Here is a 17,681-nt window from a genome sequence, read left to right on the forward strand (position 1 = left end):
GCGCTTACAAAAAAGTGTGACGGACGGACGCACGGACACAAAGACCCATGGACGGACGCCCGGCATTTCTATGTCCCCGCTCCGCATTGCGGCGGGGGACAAAAAATAACAAGATAGCCTCAGTACATGTACCTGGTACATATGTAGAATTGTACATATATGTTCAAACAATTTTCATTTTTACAAGACAAGTGTTCCTTTCTGCATGTAGTTCAACATGCCTTTCATTATCAAACAAATAGAAGAAGAAAGAAAAATCAAAAATTCATTTCACTTTATTCCAGTATTAGAAATAAGTTTTGCAATTATTCTTTGAGCTTTTTCATCAATCATACATTCATCTGCGTCTCGAGCTAGAAAGCTCTTTTCACGTGGAGACACTTTTTCCGACAAATTAATTGGGTCTTTTTCTGTCACCAAAATGTTTTCTTCTAATCTCACAGCTATTCCTTTGAATAAAGAAAGATTTTCTGGGATGTACTCTGGTCGCAAATATAAACCTAAAATAAACAGAACAATTTTTATTCAGAATAAGACACAATAAATTGATGAAAATGGTATAAATCAAATTAATTGACACAATACACTGTGATACAGTAAAATCATATACATGCATGTGTTGGGGATAGCATCCAAAGAGTATATTCCCACAGAAAATTGATGAGTTTGACATTTCTTTTTCCTTTTGGTTGATTTTAAATGTAACATATACATGTGTATATAAATATCTGCTACAACTCTCTCTCTCTCTCTCTCTCTCTCTCTCTCTTTGATTATATTTTACTATTAATACAATTAGTAAGTGTATAAAATGATGTTTGATTTCCACAAGAGCTTGTAACCACCTCACCTGGTTCTATGGTTAACACAGTGCCTGGCTGTAACTTTTTTTCCTTCGATACTAATGGTGTATCATGAAGATCCATTCCAAGATAATGGCCTACATGATGAGGACAGAACCTGTCAGCCCCCTACAAAAAATGATAAAACTCTCCATAAACATATTTCCAAAATATTAATATTTTGAAAGATAACACAATGTCAATAGAGCCACAGGCTTTAGATAAAAAAAAAGTCTAATTTATTCATTTGAAACCTGGTTAAAGGGATACACAACATACCCGGTATATTTGAATGAAAAAAATCAAAATATGATAAACATATATCCAGCATACCAGTATATTAATGTTAATGTTGTTCAAATACATGTATGTACATTTGCATGTTATAAAAAAATGCCAAGGGAGAAAAAAAAATTATTTAAATAGCTCATATTAACCCTATCAAACTGCTTCCCCTCAAGTTTTAAGTCCAAGAACCCCATGACTTGGAGGTATTCCCCGATGATTGTTATCATCCTCCTGTAGATGTCATTCAGGCTGTATTGTGGTGTACACATCTGGATACATGCCTCCTGTACGAGTTGTACAAGTCCAATGATGACCTTCTGCTCATAGGTCAAATCTGTGGAGATATTAGGAAACTCAAAAATTACTCAGCAATGACATGGTGGTCTTTGACATATGCTTTATCTTATTTACTACAAAATTTTTCCCCCAAAAAAACAAGAAATGCTTTTGATACATACAATGTTTATGCTGACTTGTGGCAAAATTGAAATAAGTCAACCTTTTTCCAAGAATTTTGTAACTTTTTTTTATGACAATACCGGTATATATTTTACATCCAAAGTAGTTTAACCCTTGACCTATTAACATTTGACCTCAAAATCAATAGGGGTACCAGTGTGTCAAGTTTGATGTCCTTTCAAAGATTCTCAAGAAATTGAGTAGGCAACACTTAATCAAACTGTTTGACCTAATGAAATGAAAATGAAGAGGGGTCTTCTACTCCCTAAGTGGCACCAATGTTTCAAGTTTTGCACCAATTTTTGACATCTATATTTCTTGCAAAGAGTTCCAAGAGATATAGGTCAGAAAACTTGGTCTATTGACTGAGAGATGCAAAACAAAATGCCCTCTTTATTTTTGCCACACTATTTTAATGCTCTACCACAGTACTTGAAAAATTGAGGACCCTCGTGATATCCGTGGTATATCCCTTGTATTCACAGCCAGCATCTATCAGCAGAAGCTCTCTAGGGTCTATCTTGTTGTTGTTTTGTACATAGTGTATCGTGGTTCCTCTGTTGCCTCCTACAATTAAACAAAAGCTTACATGTAATTACTTTATTAAAAAGAAATTTAGAGGCTGTAATAAAATTATAGGCAGTGAAGGACATTAGTTTTGGGCTCGGAGTGTTTAGATGGATTTTTGTGTAATAAGAACTAGAAGAAGTAATACCATATGCATCCAATATATTGATAATGCCCTATTGGAATAGAGGGGTAGTTAGGCATACAAAAATGAGTTTTGTTTGTTGTGCCAAAAATTTCCAAAAAATTAAAAATGCAATCGGCAGGTTTTTCTATAATTTGATTTTTTAGGAAAGGTTTGCAAAGGGGAATACTGGTAAATTTTAACTTAAAATTGAAAAATGAGTTATTCCCCTTTTTAAAATGGCAATAATATAATATTGAAGCCTTTGACCTGAGGAGCCAAAGAACCAATACATTACCGGTGTTTTTTTTTTTTGCCTTATAAAAGATTTGGCCTCACTAAAAATTACCTGCAATAACAGGAATATACGCTAGTCGCCCTCCATTCAACTGGCAGACATATTCCATTACTGCTTGAATTTCATACTCAAACAAAGGACTGTTCTGAAAAAAGATTAATTTACCAGTATATATATATTCTCAGTATTTGATACAAAGTTCAAAACAACTCTGTCTAACAATTGAGACAAATGCTTGGAAGCTGAAAAAGGATGGACGATCATTTCTATTTTAAGACTTTTTTTAACTCTCAGGAAAAGAACAGATATGTTTAATTAATGTATCAAAATATGTATAAATTCATTCAAATAATAAAGCTACAAAAATTTGGAAACTTCTTTACAAAATGATACCAGTATATAATACCGGTAGTCAGAAAATTCACATTTAATATTTTTCTGTGCGAGACCAAACTGCTGACCTTTGACCTCTTTGACTGCCATTCATCAATCATGTGATCAACAGCAGCAAACGCTGCCTTTGTTATCTCCATACTTTTCCTTATGAGAGCGATTTCACCTGGCGATTTTACTACTCGAAGCGACTGAACGAAGAGATCACAGCTCTCAAGTTTCTTGTACTTTCCCTGCCGCAAAAAATCGGCCATCACTGATTTATGAAAATCTGGATTTACAGCCTTTTGGTAGTTATACCACAGAGAAAATTTACTATTATCTGTCACAAAAGTAGACAGGAAACTAGCAATGTCTTTTGTGAACTTCACTTCATCAACTCCTGTTGATCTTGCTATACTGTCTTCACCCTCAAATTCACCGTCCCAGATTCTCTGATGCTCAAAAGGTTGAGGAACAAACAAAATCGATTTGAAATTCTCTTCTTTTCCTGATTCAGTGAACAAGATTAAAACACAGTTTGGCTTTGGATAGCCACAGAGATAGTTGAAGTCTGTATTCTGTCGGAAGGGGTAGAGAATTTGGTCGCTATAGTATGCCGGGGGCGCAGCTGGGACACAGAGGAGGAGGTTACGAGAAGTTCTCCAAGGTTCACTATCCAAACACAGTTTTATCAAATTCTTCCTTCTAGTTTTGTATTCTTCTACTGTTATATCTGATGGATCCTTTGAAAGTCCTTCAAGTTTTGGTGAAAGATAGCTGGTGGAAATCCTTCTAAAGTGATTCTTGAAAATGGAAAGGGAACGGAATCCTTCTATTCAAAGGAAAAAAGGAGCAATGAGAAAAAACTATCAACATTCACTCATTTGTAAGTTTATTACAGTAAAACTCGGTTATAGCGAAGTCCAAGGGACCAATGGATTTACTTCGTTATATCCGTAATTCGTTATTTACGTATAAGGAATTCTTAATGATAACGAATAACCAGTAATGATAGCGATTTCTCTATATACATGTACTCTTTTACCAGACTATAATTTTTGCTAATTGGGGCTTAAAATAAAAATGCATTACTTTGATACCTTTAATAATCGGATTGTGAATTGAAAAATTTATATGAAAATAAATTCATTGATACTATTATTTTAAATGGTAGTGCAAACATTTTAAATTGTAAAGAAATTCTTTATAAAAGTGTTAAATTCCATTATTATTCACTTCTACGGGACTCAAAATCAATTCGCTATATCTATAAACTCATTATATCTGAATTCATAATAGCCGTAAAAATTTGCAAAGATTTGTTTAGAATTTTACCGGGGACTCAAAAAAACTTATATCCGAGAATTTGCTATATCCGTATTTGTACTAAACGAGTTTTACTGTAATCTGTTCTCAATAGATTTTTTTTTCAAACTGTATTAGTATTATGAATGTTCATTATTAATGTAACTTTGATAGAAAAAAAAACATTTCAAAATAATCCCAAAATATTATGAAAAATCTAAGGGGAATAACTCTGTGGTATTTAAAATACAAAAGAAATTCTGAAATATTTCTGAAGAGTGAAAACTGAAACAGAGAATTCATTACAGGGATTAGGAAAAATATCAATCAATAAAATCAAACAAACAAAATCAAACCTACGTGAAATTTCAATAAACTTACTTTGTAAAGCCATCATGAAAAGAGTTACTTAAACCAAATTCAAATCAACATCCTCTGTCGTAAGCTTCCATGGTTGACATGTCTCGTTTTTTAGTCTTGGCCTGTAAACAAAAATTAACATAGAACATTTGTACATTTTAGTAACCACAATAACATATATATGTGTATTTTAAATTACCTTAGTATAGAAGTGCTTATCATTGCATTATTTAGCCTTGATGGAACATACATTGTAAGATGCATACCAGTGTGTGTATATATATATATATATATATATTTGCATATCCATTGTTCTTTCCCACTGTAAGTCCATACGGAGGAACTGCAATTATTTTTCTATAATCGCAATTGCTCTGTCTGTATACTATGATGTCATAAAAATGTGACGTCATATACCTTTCCATGACGTTATAGATTTAAACCACTATAACGATACATCATGTTTTTTTCTCCAACTCCATAAAATTGATGTATATGATTAAAACATGTCTTATAATAACATTTTGTTTTGCCTCAGACTAGAATGTCTCGACGTCATTGGATGAATCGCGTCACGTGATCGCCTTATAAATTTCTTTACACGGCGGGCGTCAAAATTTATACGGCAATATGGCGTACGTAACGTTATTTGAGCTGATTTTTTACACAAACGTTCAACCATACCTTTAATTTTTAAGCCCCGAAATATTTAGAGTGACCCCCCTTTGTCCGTGACGTAATAAAACGATCCTATATATACATGTACAATGACATCCAGGTTTGCACAGACGACTGACGAGAAAGGTACAAAATTAGAGAATAAGCCTATGAATTTAATTGTTATGTATTGTCTTTTGTTGTTTACATATCAAACTTTAGGTCCTCGACAAAACAAAACACTTATTAGGTTTGTTACTGACTGTTTACAGAAATTTGTGGGGTCGGTAAAGTCCATAGAAGCCGAGGCGGCCTCGCCTTCTATGGACTTTACCTACCCCACAAATTTCTGTAAACAGTCAGTAACAAACCTAATAAGTAATATCAGAGGAATGACTGTTATAACATATCATTGATTCTGTTAACAAATCTATGTGAATTAAAAAGATACATTACAGTCTGAATGTTTATTTTTGATGCAATAGCTAAATGTCAAGGTTTAGGCTAATACAGGGTATTTTCGAGTGGTAAAATGCAAATATAAGTAAATAAACAACGATTATTTAGTGAACATGGCGTTATGAATAGCAACTACTCTGCTGGCATATTTTCCATGATGCTCTAGCGCGCATCATGGAATATGCCAACAGAGCAATTGCTATTCATAACGCCATGTTCACTAAATAACGTTGTTTATTTCTTTAAAAAAAAAAAAAAAATTATATATATATATATATATATATATATATATATATATATATATATATATATATATATATATATATATATATATATATATATATATATATATATATATATATATATATATATATATATATATAGACACACACACACACACACACACACACACACACACACACACACATTGATAAGACTTCGTGACAATGGAATCATGGGGCAAATTTTTGTGTAGCCCACTATTTTTTCCTCCCATTGACATTAAGGTTTATACTGGGATTGAAACTAATATCATAATCAGCATTGAAGCTGAGACCAAAATCAGCATTTGAATCTATAGGGATTGACTTTAAAATTTGAATGAGCATCGAGATTAACACTGTGACTGGGATCAGCATTGAGAGTGGGATTAACACTTCAATATGGACAAGTATTAACATTGGGATTGACACCGAGATTTGAATGAGAATTCACATTGGGATTAACACAATGACTGGGATCAGCATTGAGAGCAGGATTTACCATACTATATGGACCAGCATGAGCATTAGGAATGACAATAAGATTTGAATAAGAATAGACATTGAGATTAATATTATGACTCGGATCAGCATTGAAAGCAAGATTCACACTAAGATTGGGATTTACATTGAGAGTGGAATTAACATTGAGACTACTGACAGTGGGATTGACACTACATTATGAATTAGCATTGCCACTGGGACTAAAACCAAGATTTGTACTAACATTCATAATGATACAAACAATGGAATTAAATGCTAATAAAAGTATGCAGGTGAAATGAAAGAAAAAGTGAGCAAGTTCAAAAAATATACAAAATAAATAATGCCTGGGCATAATTCCAAAAAATCATCACATCAAACTTCCATGTATGTCTTTTAAAACAAAAGGTTCTAAATTTATAAGGGCCAAAATTCCAAGCCAAAAAAGAGAACTAGAATTGCACAGTTATTACAAAGTTTTTTGATATTCTGTGCAGTGGTTTTAGATGAGTTGCACAACAAACATACAAGACGGACAGACTGGCGATGGGTGGGTCAAAACCATTAAACCACCAGCAACTTAATTACTTCATGAGGTATATACATGTAACTATATAAATAACTGCCAGAGCAAAGTTTATGAAGGGAGAACTATGAGTGGATGGAATAACGTCAAGTTGTAATGGTCCTCTGAAATATAACGTTACATGTAATATCCATGTAATATTTTACTTGAGGAGAAATAATCCCCTGGAACCGACAGGTTATCTCCTGCCATGGAAAGAGTTTGGGGTGTATCTTTGAGGGCGAATATCATTTAATCATGGAAAGGGGGGAATGTGACGGTCAGAATGGCTCGAATATTTAAGCACCTTGCGAGCTGGTACTGTAACTGATAGCTTATTTGGTTGAGCACCGGAGTCTGACTATAGAGATTCAGGGGGGGGGCTGGGTTCGTTCTCCGGCTAGTCCGTCAGTAGGTCTATCTAACTTTTTTGTATGGAATGCAAAAACAACTAACACGCAATGAAGTAATGAAGACAACCCCCATCGGCCCATGCTACCAATATGACTACTCGTTCGAATTTCCTCTATTGTATACAGTATACCCACATTGAAGAGCATAATTTATTCAATGTTCAATATTCTCCATGCAATTCATTTTAACTGGTATGTTTATTTGGTGAAAAGATTTCATGAATCAATTGCAATCGATGACAATATATGATATAATATATATCAAGGAGTAAGTCATAACAACGAAGATACATGTATACTTACTTTTGTACTTTTGGCAAAAGAGAGTTTTACGAACAAGTTAATATTTATAAAAAAAAAAAATCTACGGTGGAGTGTTCGGTGCAATGTTGTCAACAAAATGGTGATGTTTAAAAGTGTGTTTGTAGACATATTTATTACATGATTTATTAATTGTTATCTTAAACCACAGGAAAAACCAATTCATTATATTTTAAGTGAGAATATTGTATGAATGGAGAACTATAGCTGTTAGAAATAGAAACAAATAGCGTTCCACGTGTTATTTTCCCGAATAAGCTTCCATATTATCTGGAAATTTCTGCAAAGGAAACGCGTGCCTGCACTATAAAAAAGGACGCTGTTGTTGTTTTATTAGAACAGCACTGTCATAATTAATTTTTGTGAGTTTTTGAGATACTGTACAGTCCAACTTTTCTTTGCAGATGCAACATTCGATGACGTCTATTGTTAAATTTTTTACCTTAATCAGTAAATGTTGAGGGCATGCACATAAGTTACTTTCAGTTTCCAGCATGCTGCACAATCACTTTTTGCGTTTTGTTTCAGACAGAGGTTTCTTATAACTGTATAAGGAAAGGGTGTAGGGGAATTCATCAATCAGTTCGACACACCCACCATTTAGTGGGTGATGGTCAACGCCTGTATAAATGTAGTACCTCTGTTTTAATTAATCTACCAAATGGTCAATTTAATTTCAAATGACTCCTTTCTATAGAAAACACAGATGCATATCCAGAAATTTTCCCAAAGTGTGATAATTTGTTTACAGAGAGGGTTCAAATGCCCATTTTTGCTGACATTACTATGTGTATATAATTAAATGTGAATAGTTGACATTATTTTTTGACAGGGGAGGGAGGGGGATGTCCCGACCGTCTTAATGACCTGCGTAGGTTAATCAATTGGACACTGTTGGAAAGTATTCTGACATAACCATGTACTTTTTAACTTAGCATTCTATTTTTAAACTCCATGATCTCTTCATATTTTGCTACAGTTTTGGTCATGCAAGTTACAGCAGCCTATGAACCTTTTCTATTTACTTCTGATTTGAGATTTGATTTTTGATTTAATTTTTCAGTCTAACCCACAGTCAAAATGAGTCAAATGATGCAACAGCTCCAGCTGTTGAAGGACTTTGTTGCTTTATGCCAGAAAGACCCTGATGTGTTACATGAGAAGGAACTCAAGTTCTTCAAAGATTGGCTTGAGAGGTAGGTGGCACCTTACCGGAGTAGAGAAGAAAGGTTTTATAACTACTCGGCACAAACCTCTTGTTTAAAAACTGTAATGACACAAAGATACAGCTAAAATGTCATTATTGATACTTTTTAAGAAATATTTACCTCTTGTAGTTAGCAACATATGATAATAAATATATTCGGTATTGTTGGTATCTAGATAATGACTTGAAAACTGACCAATTTTTTTAATGATTTGTTCACTATAAATCTGTGTTATCTTTTCAGTATGGGTGCCACAGTCCCACCTCCCAATGAACCAGAAGAACCAAAGGTATGAGATATAGCACATATCCTTTTGTTTTCTCTAGTAAAATTTGATTAGATAGAAATATTCAATATGGAATTGAATTGAAATAAAATTTCAGCCAACAATGTAATACAAAGTTTTACATGAATTGAAGGAATGGAAGTGAGTTATCTCTCTTAGAAGAGAGTTGGTCTTTATGATGTATGTCACAGTATGTGTATGCATACAGTCATAACATTTTTAAACTTTATCTTTTTTGGCTGATAACTATATTTTAAAAAATCAAAATAACTTAAAAAATGAAAAGATATCTTTAACTTTGATATTTGTAGATCCAAGTAAATTAAAAATGCTTGAATGTATTGATTCAAGAGTTACATTATATCACAATTTGTTTTTGAACTATTTGTAATTGTCATTCAATATGCATGTATGTCTATAGTCTAGAACTAATACAAGATAATATCTGAAGTTGCTTCCATTATTTCAGGAACCACAACCAGAGGAAAAAGCTGAAAAGAAACCAGAACCAAAACCAGAACCGGAGCCAGAACCAGAGAGTGAGGAGAGTGACCTAGGTAAACAAAACAATACCAGAGGACTGATCAAAGATATTTTTATCAATTTAAATCATATTTTCAAAACTTGTTGCTTATTAGATTCAGATAATTTAACAATTGTACAATGCAAATACCTTGCCTTTACAGAATAGATAGAAACTTTCAGTAAAAATTAAAAAAAATTTACTCAGCCTTTTCTTCACCTGTCTTGAAAAGTAAAGTCAAGAACCTACTGAATGTTAACAATTTCAAAAAAAGTTATGTTTGTATTGACCTATACAACCTTTTTTGTTAATTTTTTTTTTTTTTTTTTGGTTTTTGTGTTAGAATGGACATTTTTCATTCTATCATGTCAGATATAGAGAAAAATTGAAGTTTTTGTTGCTTATGATTTCAGAGCTGGATAATACAGGTGTGATAGAAGACAATGACAAAGACCTGCCTGAGGACGGGGATGAGTCAAAGGAGGTCACGGAGGAAATGATGGACTCAGCTGATGAAAAGAGGTCAGCTGCCATGGCTGCTTTCTCAGAAGGTAGGTCAGTGGGGGGGGGTTTAGAAATCAAGTTGGTTTTTTCTTCTATAATTTTTTTTTACACAGACCCTGAAATGCACTTCATGTACTACACCAGATATATGATTCTCACAAACGATACAGTTAACAAGATATGTTTGTTGCACAGAACGGTACACTTCTCACATGATACAATACAGTTTCAGTGAGATTTTTTGCTCTTTACATAATACGAAAATCACATGTTATCCACTTTAGGAGTGTTCAGGGTCTTTTAATCATTTGCTTATGATTTGATTTACAAAGTATCTATTCTTTAAGACCAGAAGATTTTATCTTGACCGTGAATTTTATATTGTAGGTAATTTTGATGAAGCAATGAAACTGTTTACTGAGGCCATCATGATCAATCCCCACTCTGCTCTACTCTACGCAAAACGAGCCAGGTAGGCTTTCAGATATTCAATAACCTTAATTATGGGTACTGTAGATTCCTATTTAAATGCGAAGAATTAATATGCGCATAAAATTGTGAAAAGCATCTCTCGCAGTTTTCAAAATCTCGCCTTTTTTGGGGGGGACAAATGTTACTAAATGAGGCTATGATAAGAATTTAGATTTCGCGATTTTATATTCTAGTGATTTGATGTAAAACGGTTGAATTGCAAAAATAATAACTCATGTAAAACAGGGAATCAACTGTAACCATATTTATTTTTCTTTAAATACACAGTTGCACAACTTCATACACAGCATTTTGTTGAATATAAACAATTGATTTTGAAATATGGTAACTTAATTCTTTGTCTCCATTGTAGCATTTTTATCAAACAGAAGAAACCAAATAAAGCTATCCACGATTGTTCTAAAGCTATTCAACTCAACCCTGACTCCGCCCAGCCTTACAAGTGGAGGGGGAGAGCCCAGCAGTAAGCATATTTCTGTACTAGTTCTTCTGATGTAGCAGATTTTGAACATGCATATATTTAGAGGTTGCAAATAGTTGTCGGTTATCATGATCAGACACCTGCAAAACTCCACATTAACTGAAAAAGATGCAGAAAATATAAGAGCAAAAAGGTCCTGATAATTACATAATGTTATTGAAAATGGTTGCATTATTCTATCAAGATTCATGTAGTGAGTACATAGGTGATGTATGATTTAAAAATGAATAATTTTACTTTTGAACTACATGTAAGTCTATCTCTCTGTGTAGATTGCTTGGAAAGTGGGAGGAAGCCTACCATGACTTGACTATGGCTTGCAAGTTAGATTTCGATGACTTGGCCAATGAATGGCTGCATGAAGTTTCTCCTAATGTGAGTGTCTGATATTTGAATGGGTTAATGTGTCTTGAAAATTGTTTTACAATTACATATAATTCATGCATGCATTTCAACTGAAAATAAATGATCGGGGACAGCAGAATTGACTAGAAAATGTCAATATCAGTCTGTAAAATAAGTGTTGATTGAAACTGATTAAATGCAGGCGAAGAAAATAATGGAACATAACAGGAAATATGAAAGGAAAAGGGAAGAAAAGGAAATAAAGGCCAGGAAGGAGAGGATGAGAAAAGCAAAGGAGGAATATGAAAGAGCGAAAGCAGTAAGAACTATTCTTTATTCCCAAAGTTTTCTAGGGTTTCTCTTTCATCATCTGTATTGAAAGTTTTAGCTTGTTGATATGTAATCTTACATATTACATACCTGTCTGTCAGCAGGAGAGTACAAGCAGTGGCGGTGGGGGATTTGGAGGTTTTCCAGGAGGATTCCCAGGGGGATTCCCAGGAGGCATGGGTGGAATGCCTGGAGGCATGGGTGGAATGCCAGGGGGCATGGGTGGTATGCCTGGAGGCATGGGCGGTATGCCAGGGGGCATGGGTGGTATGCCAGGAGGCATGGGCGGAATGCCAGGAGGCATGGGTGGTATGCCAGGAGGCATGGGCGGAATGCCAGGTGGAATGGGCGGAATGCCAGGAGGCATGGGAGGTAAATCAACTTTGAGATTTCTTCTAGTACTAACTTGATAATCAAACTATTGAACAAACTGAGCAAAATTCAGAACACACAATGATAGCTAGTTTTAGGTTATGATAAACTAAGATGGTTAAAACAAAGCTTTCTAAACTCTTCAGCAACTTTTAAACTTGCATTTCATTACTGAATACTGCAAATTGCCTGATAAAATGATATGTTCATGATGTATCTTGACCATAAAGAATGCTCTTACATTTTTATCTTGTATATTTTTTGAATTTTCTATATTGTACACTTGATTATATTGATATCAACCAATATTCTCTCAACTTGAATTGAGATTAATTGGTTTGCAGTAAGCAATGTCAGTAATTATTATACCCCCGCTCCGAAGGAGAGGGGGTATACTGTTTTACCCTTGTGTGTCTGTCTGTCTGTCTGTCTGTCCGTCCGTCCGTCCGTCCGTCCGTCCGTCCGTCCGTCTGTCTGTCTGTCTGTCTGTCTGTCTGTCTGTCTGTCTGTCTGTCTGTCTGTCCGTCCGTCCGTAACAAAAATTTCTGTCGCATTTATCTCAGCAACTATTTATCGCAGATGCTTGAAATTTTAACACAGTGTTTGTTAAGGCATGCCATATTGTGGGATATATTTTTGTACCAATCGGACGTCATCTTCCTGTTAAATGAGTACTTTGTTTATTTTTTGGCAAAATTTTCAAACAAATTTTCGTCAAAAATTTCTCAGCAGCTATTTATCGGAGATGCTTGAAATTTTTACACAGTGTTTGTTAAAGCATGCCATATTGTGGGATTTATTTTTGTACCAATCGGATGCCATCTTCCTGTTAAATGAGTACTTTGTTTATTTTTTGCCAAAATTTTCAAACAAATTTTCGTCAAAGATTTCTCAGCAGCTATTTATCGGAGATGCTTGAAATTTTTACACAGTGTTTGTTAAGGCATGCCGTATTGTGGGGTATATTTTTGTACCAATCAGACATCATCTTCCTGTTAAATGAGTACTTTGTTTATTTCAGCCAAAATTTTCAAACAAATTTTCCTCAAAGATTTGTCAGCAGCTATTTATCGCAGATGCTTGAAATTTTAACACTATTTGTTTAGGCATGCCATATTGTGGGATATATTTCTGTACCAATCGGATGCCAGCTTTCTGTTAAATGTCGACTTTGCTTATTTTGCATATTCACATCAGAGCGGGGGTATCACTAGTGAGCATTGGCTCACAGATATCTTGTTTTTAATGTTTATTTTGCCCAAAACTCAAAATCTTTTTCTTAATATCAACAGGAATGCCAAACTTGGGAAATATATTGAATGATCCAGAAATTGTGCAAGCTTTCGGAGTAAGCAGTCATTTTCTTTTTTCTGCTCTTTTATGGCTTTTTTTAGAATGGCAAGATCAAATTGAATTAATGCTCAAGTTAGTGCACTGTATATGGACCACAGTTTAATGTGGAAGTTATGTTAATGTGTTAAGTTAATGTGCAAGTTATTGGTCATAAACCTAGTGTTTGATGAAACGACAGTTCATGTGCAATATACTGTTGATGTTAAACCACAGCATGTGACTGTTAATATTATCATTAAACTAAGTAGGCTAAGCAAAGACCTGGTAATGTTAAACTACAGTATGTGGAGCATAGATTGTTAATTTTAGACTACAGTATGTGGAGCATAGACTGTTAATTTTAGACTACAGTATGTGGAGCATAGACTGTAATGTTAATGCTGTGGTTAGATGCTTTACAGTATAACATCAAGTACTGTAGATTCGTATTACCGTAAACGCCTGGAATTAATATCTGTGTAAAATCGCAAAAAGCACATCTCATAGATTTTAAAATGCCACTTTTATTCTTCGGAAAGATGTAAACTAAATGAAACTGTGATAAAAATTTGGCGCTTATGATTTTATATTCTTGCAATTTGATGCAAAACAGTTGAATCGCAGAATTAAATACTCGTAAAATAAGGAATATACAGAAAAGACATTTGATGTTAATGCTGTCATATGATTGGACAGGACCCTGAGGTGGCTGCAGCATTCCAGGACATCAGCCAGAACCCTCAGAACATGATGAAGTACCAGGACAACCCCAAGGTTCAGGCCCTCATTAACAAGATGGCCACCAAGTTCGGGGGCAAACCACCGGGAGGAGAAGGGGGACCCACGGTAGGTTCATAACTCAATAACTGTTTGTAACTTTTAATGACCTCACAATGGATCGTGCTAAATATTTGTATCAATTCACAAGAGGTCACATTTTATTTTTGTATGAATTATTGTTATTATTGAGTACATGTACTATTATTCCTTATTTCTGTACATGACGAGTAGAATTAGGGGCACCAATGGTGAGTTAAAAATCAGTCAATGTTTACAGTAACTTTGAATATATATATTTTTTAATTCCTTTAAGAATGGTAGACAAGAGGTTGACTAAACCATAATATATTTAATTTTTAACAGTAGTTATGAAATAACTTTTAAGAAAAATAATGTTGATTTGTTTAGAATGCAAAGCATTTGAATAAAGTTTTAACATGTGAAATCAATACACTATATCTTTTTAAATTTTTGCAGGTTTAAAGTCATGGAATTATTCAGAACTCAAGATGATCGAAACATGCATTATGAACATAAGTGTGAGCGGCATTATTCTGAAATATTTGTATTCTCATACTGACAGTGTATCATCTCTTTCTATATATGATAATATACTGGTATATAAAGTACTTGTAGTTGGTATTTTACATCAAATTTGGATCTTCATCACGATGTATGGAATTCTTGAATTGTTGTTACAGTAGATGTGTTTTTTTTAAATAATAAACTGCATACATTAATAACGTTAGTGGCTAGGTATTCTTACTAATTGTTTGTAATGTTTACTTTGGCACATACGATGTATAGCATAATACACAAAGTCCTTAGATGTTTTTTTGTAAACTGCCTTTACCTACTTGAAATGTTGAACAATGCTTTTATCCTTACATTTTTTTTTAAAACTTGTGAGTTTTCATTTCCAATTCATTTACATTTCTAACCAACCCTTTGAGACTTTTTAAATTGTACTGATTTAACCTCGTTATGGTTGTTAATAAGCCGTCATAAAGTTCAAGTGTTTATGATTTCATTTTTGATTGTTCAATGATATTTTTTATTAAAAGCTTAAAATGTTTTTAGTATGTTAATCTTGCATACGATTCAAAATGGAACATTTTGGTAGTTTGTATCATTTATTATTGGTATTTGATGGTTGATTTGTTTTCAATAAAGATATATTACCAAATCAAACTACAGATTACTTGCTTTAACATTGTGATGAAAATTACATTGGGGCAATTGTACCCATACATGTAAATGTAGTATGTTTGTTGAGTATATGAGGATTGTGCGATGCAAGTTTGCTCATTCATATGACTATCAATTGATTCAAACCATTTAATTTTAAGTACAATTACACATAATTATATTTGACATGGATGAATCCCAAACTTTGAATTTATAGGAGTGGGTGTAGTGATTTGTAATACTAGTGTATTTTGATATCAAAATAATACAGATTACTTATTGTTAAATCATTACCACTATTGCATATTTTACAGTGTACACAGGAATGTAGATTTCATTGATAAAACATAGTACATGTAATGATAATGGTTTTTTACACCCCCTGCAAACAAAATTTGGGAGGATATATATGAATCACATGTCCATTAGTTGATGCAGTTGTGTACAGTTCATATCTATAATATGGAGTTACATTACAATCTATTACTTTACACAAAGATTGTATATAACCTGATGGTGTTTCAAGATTTTGACTTAAGATCATTTAGGCAAGTTCATGGTCACTGGAAGTAGAAGTGCATTATTTGTGTGTGGTTTATACCTGTCTTATGGAGAAAAATTGGAAATTTCCACTTCACACAAACATAAGGATGTGCCATGGTTTTGATCCGAGGTCATTCACGCAAGTTCAAGGTCGATGGAAGTAAAAGTGCATAATTCTTGTCTGCTCTATACCTTTCTTATGGGAACACACTGTAAGTTCCTACTTCACACAAAGATTGCTCATGGCCTGATGGCGTGCCATGACCTTGTTTAAGGTCATTTGAGCCAGTGCAAGAATACTAAAAAATGCATAATTCTTGTCTAGGCCATATATTGTAATGAAAAAATGATTAGAACCTAAAACTATACACAAAGATTTTCTGTGGCCTGAAAGTATGTCCTGACCTTGAACTTTGATCATTTGAGCAAGTTCAAGGTCACTGGAAGACAAATGGTGTATTTATTACTTTCCAATAGAGATACTTGAATAATTGTTTTCTACAATTTTTCACTTTATATTATTATATTTGTGACACATTTAATCTTCAAGTGAAATTATATATTTCAAAGTAATTCAGAATAAAACATTTCAAAATCATAGGGATCAATTCAATTTGTCTATTCATGGAAATTCTCAAGGTTGTCACAAGGATCAGCTTTAAATCTGTGTTGTGAAACTGTATAGAATAAAAGGTTTAGATCACTAAAATTCTGGATTGTTTGTTTGTTCAATTTTCAAATTTGCCACAAATACATATATAGGAACCGTTGTCAAACTGGTAAAGTCCGTTTTTCTTCATGCTCAAAACTCATCACTGTTGATAACCATGTCTGTATTTCTTTCTAAAACTGCATCATTAAAATTGACCGAGACTAAATTCTTTATTAGGCTTTTAATGAAAAAAATCTCAACTACAACCCCACAACTTTTGTTAATTATACTTATCAAGTTGCATCGATAGTATATACCAAGATCGCATGATGTAAACTGTAATGCATTGCAGATTGGATTGGGGGATCCCCTCTCAATTCTCGAAAATTCCAACTTTTTATTAAAGTCTTATTGTGAAATTAAAAATATGCATCAGACCATCGCGAAAATTCCAACTTTTTATTAAAGTCTTATTGTGAAATTAAAGATATGCATCAGACCAACTCTTGCAAACAAATATATCCCTCTGACCCCCCTAAAAAATGAATAGGATCCATGCACGCAATGTAGAAAGGAATACTACTTTCAGAAGAAAGTTAAAAAGGAGTGAAGTCATAAAAATTAATCTCTGTTGCTACATAAATGAGGAGACCTCTTAATGAGGAATATATCGTGTAAAGATACTTTCTTAATGTTTCATAGCCAATTTGTTTCTTGCGTTTATTTTTATGTAATCTGAGCATTCGCGCATTTTATGCGAAATTTTCTCCCATGAAAAAGAGCAATCGCATATATTTTACAAGAAATATTTTTGCCTTAATTTTTGTGAGAAACTTTTTTCTGACGTTCTCGCTAGTGATCTTTCCATA

General features: G+C 33.5%; 2 protein-coding genes across 4 annotated transcripts; one reads left to right on the forward strand and one right to left on the reverse strand.

Moving 5' to 3' along the window:
- Positions 1–259: 259 nt before the first annotated feature.
- On the reverse strand, positions 260–7,786 carry LOC128193234 (xaa-Pro aminopeptidase 3-like). The gene is made up of 8 exons (XM_052866578.1): positions 7,759–7,786; positions 4,640–4,740; positions 3,040–3,785; positions 2,630–2,723; positions 2,022–2,156; positions 1,280–1,464; positions 851–971; positions 260–500 (listed from the first exon to the last, which is right to left on the reverse strand). Exons 2-8 carry the CDS (start codon positions 4,653–4,655, stop codon positions 271–273), a joined length of 1,527 nt encoding a protein of 508 aa, XP_052722538.1. The 5' UTR covers positions 4,656–4,740; positions 7,759–7,786; the 3' UTR covers positions 260–270.
- Positions 7,787–8,004: 218 nt separating this feature from the next.
- LOC128193235 (hsc70-interacting protein-like) lies at positions 8,005–15,620 on the forward strand. 3 transcript variants are annotated; one of them, XM_052866581.1, is made up of 13 exons: positions 8,005–8,138; positions 8,840–8,972; positions 9,228–9,273; positions 9,740–9,827; positions 10,207–10,344; positions 10,685–10,769; positions 11,142–11,252; positions 11,543–11,645; positions 11,818–11,934; positions 12,047–12,317; positions 13,610–13,665; positions 14,346–14,495; positions 14,907–15,620. In XM_052866581.1, the coding sequence occupies exons 2-13, from the start codon at positions 8,857–8,859 to the stop codon at positions 14,910–14,912; spliced, it is 1,287 nt and encodes a 428-aa protein (XP_052722541.1). In that variant the 5' UTR covers positions 8,005–8,138; positions 8,840–8,856; the 3' UTR covers positions 14,913–15,620. The 3 variants fall into 3 exon arrangements, with proteins under 3 accessions (XP_052722541.1, XP_052722539.1, XP_052722540.1); XM_052866579.1 differs by lacking the exon at positions 14,907–15,620 and having other exon boundaries at positions 14,346–14,522; XM_052866580.1 differs by lacking the exon at positions 14,907–15,620 and having other exon boundaries at positions 12,050–12,317; positions 14,346–14,522.
- The last annotated feature ends 2,061 nt before the right edge of the window (positions 15,621–17,681 follow it).

The sequence above is a fragment of the Crassostrea angulata genome, chromosome 7 (assembly GCF_025612915.1).
Source record: "Crassostrea angulata isolate pt1a10 chromosome 7, ASM2561291v2, whole genome shotgun sequence".
Lineage (NCBI taxonomy): Eukaryota > Metazoa > Mollusca > Bivalvia > Ostreida > Ostreidae > Magallana > Magallana angulata.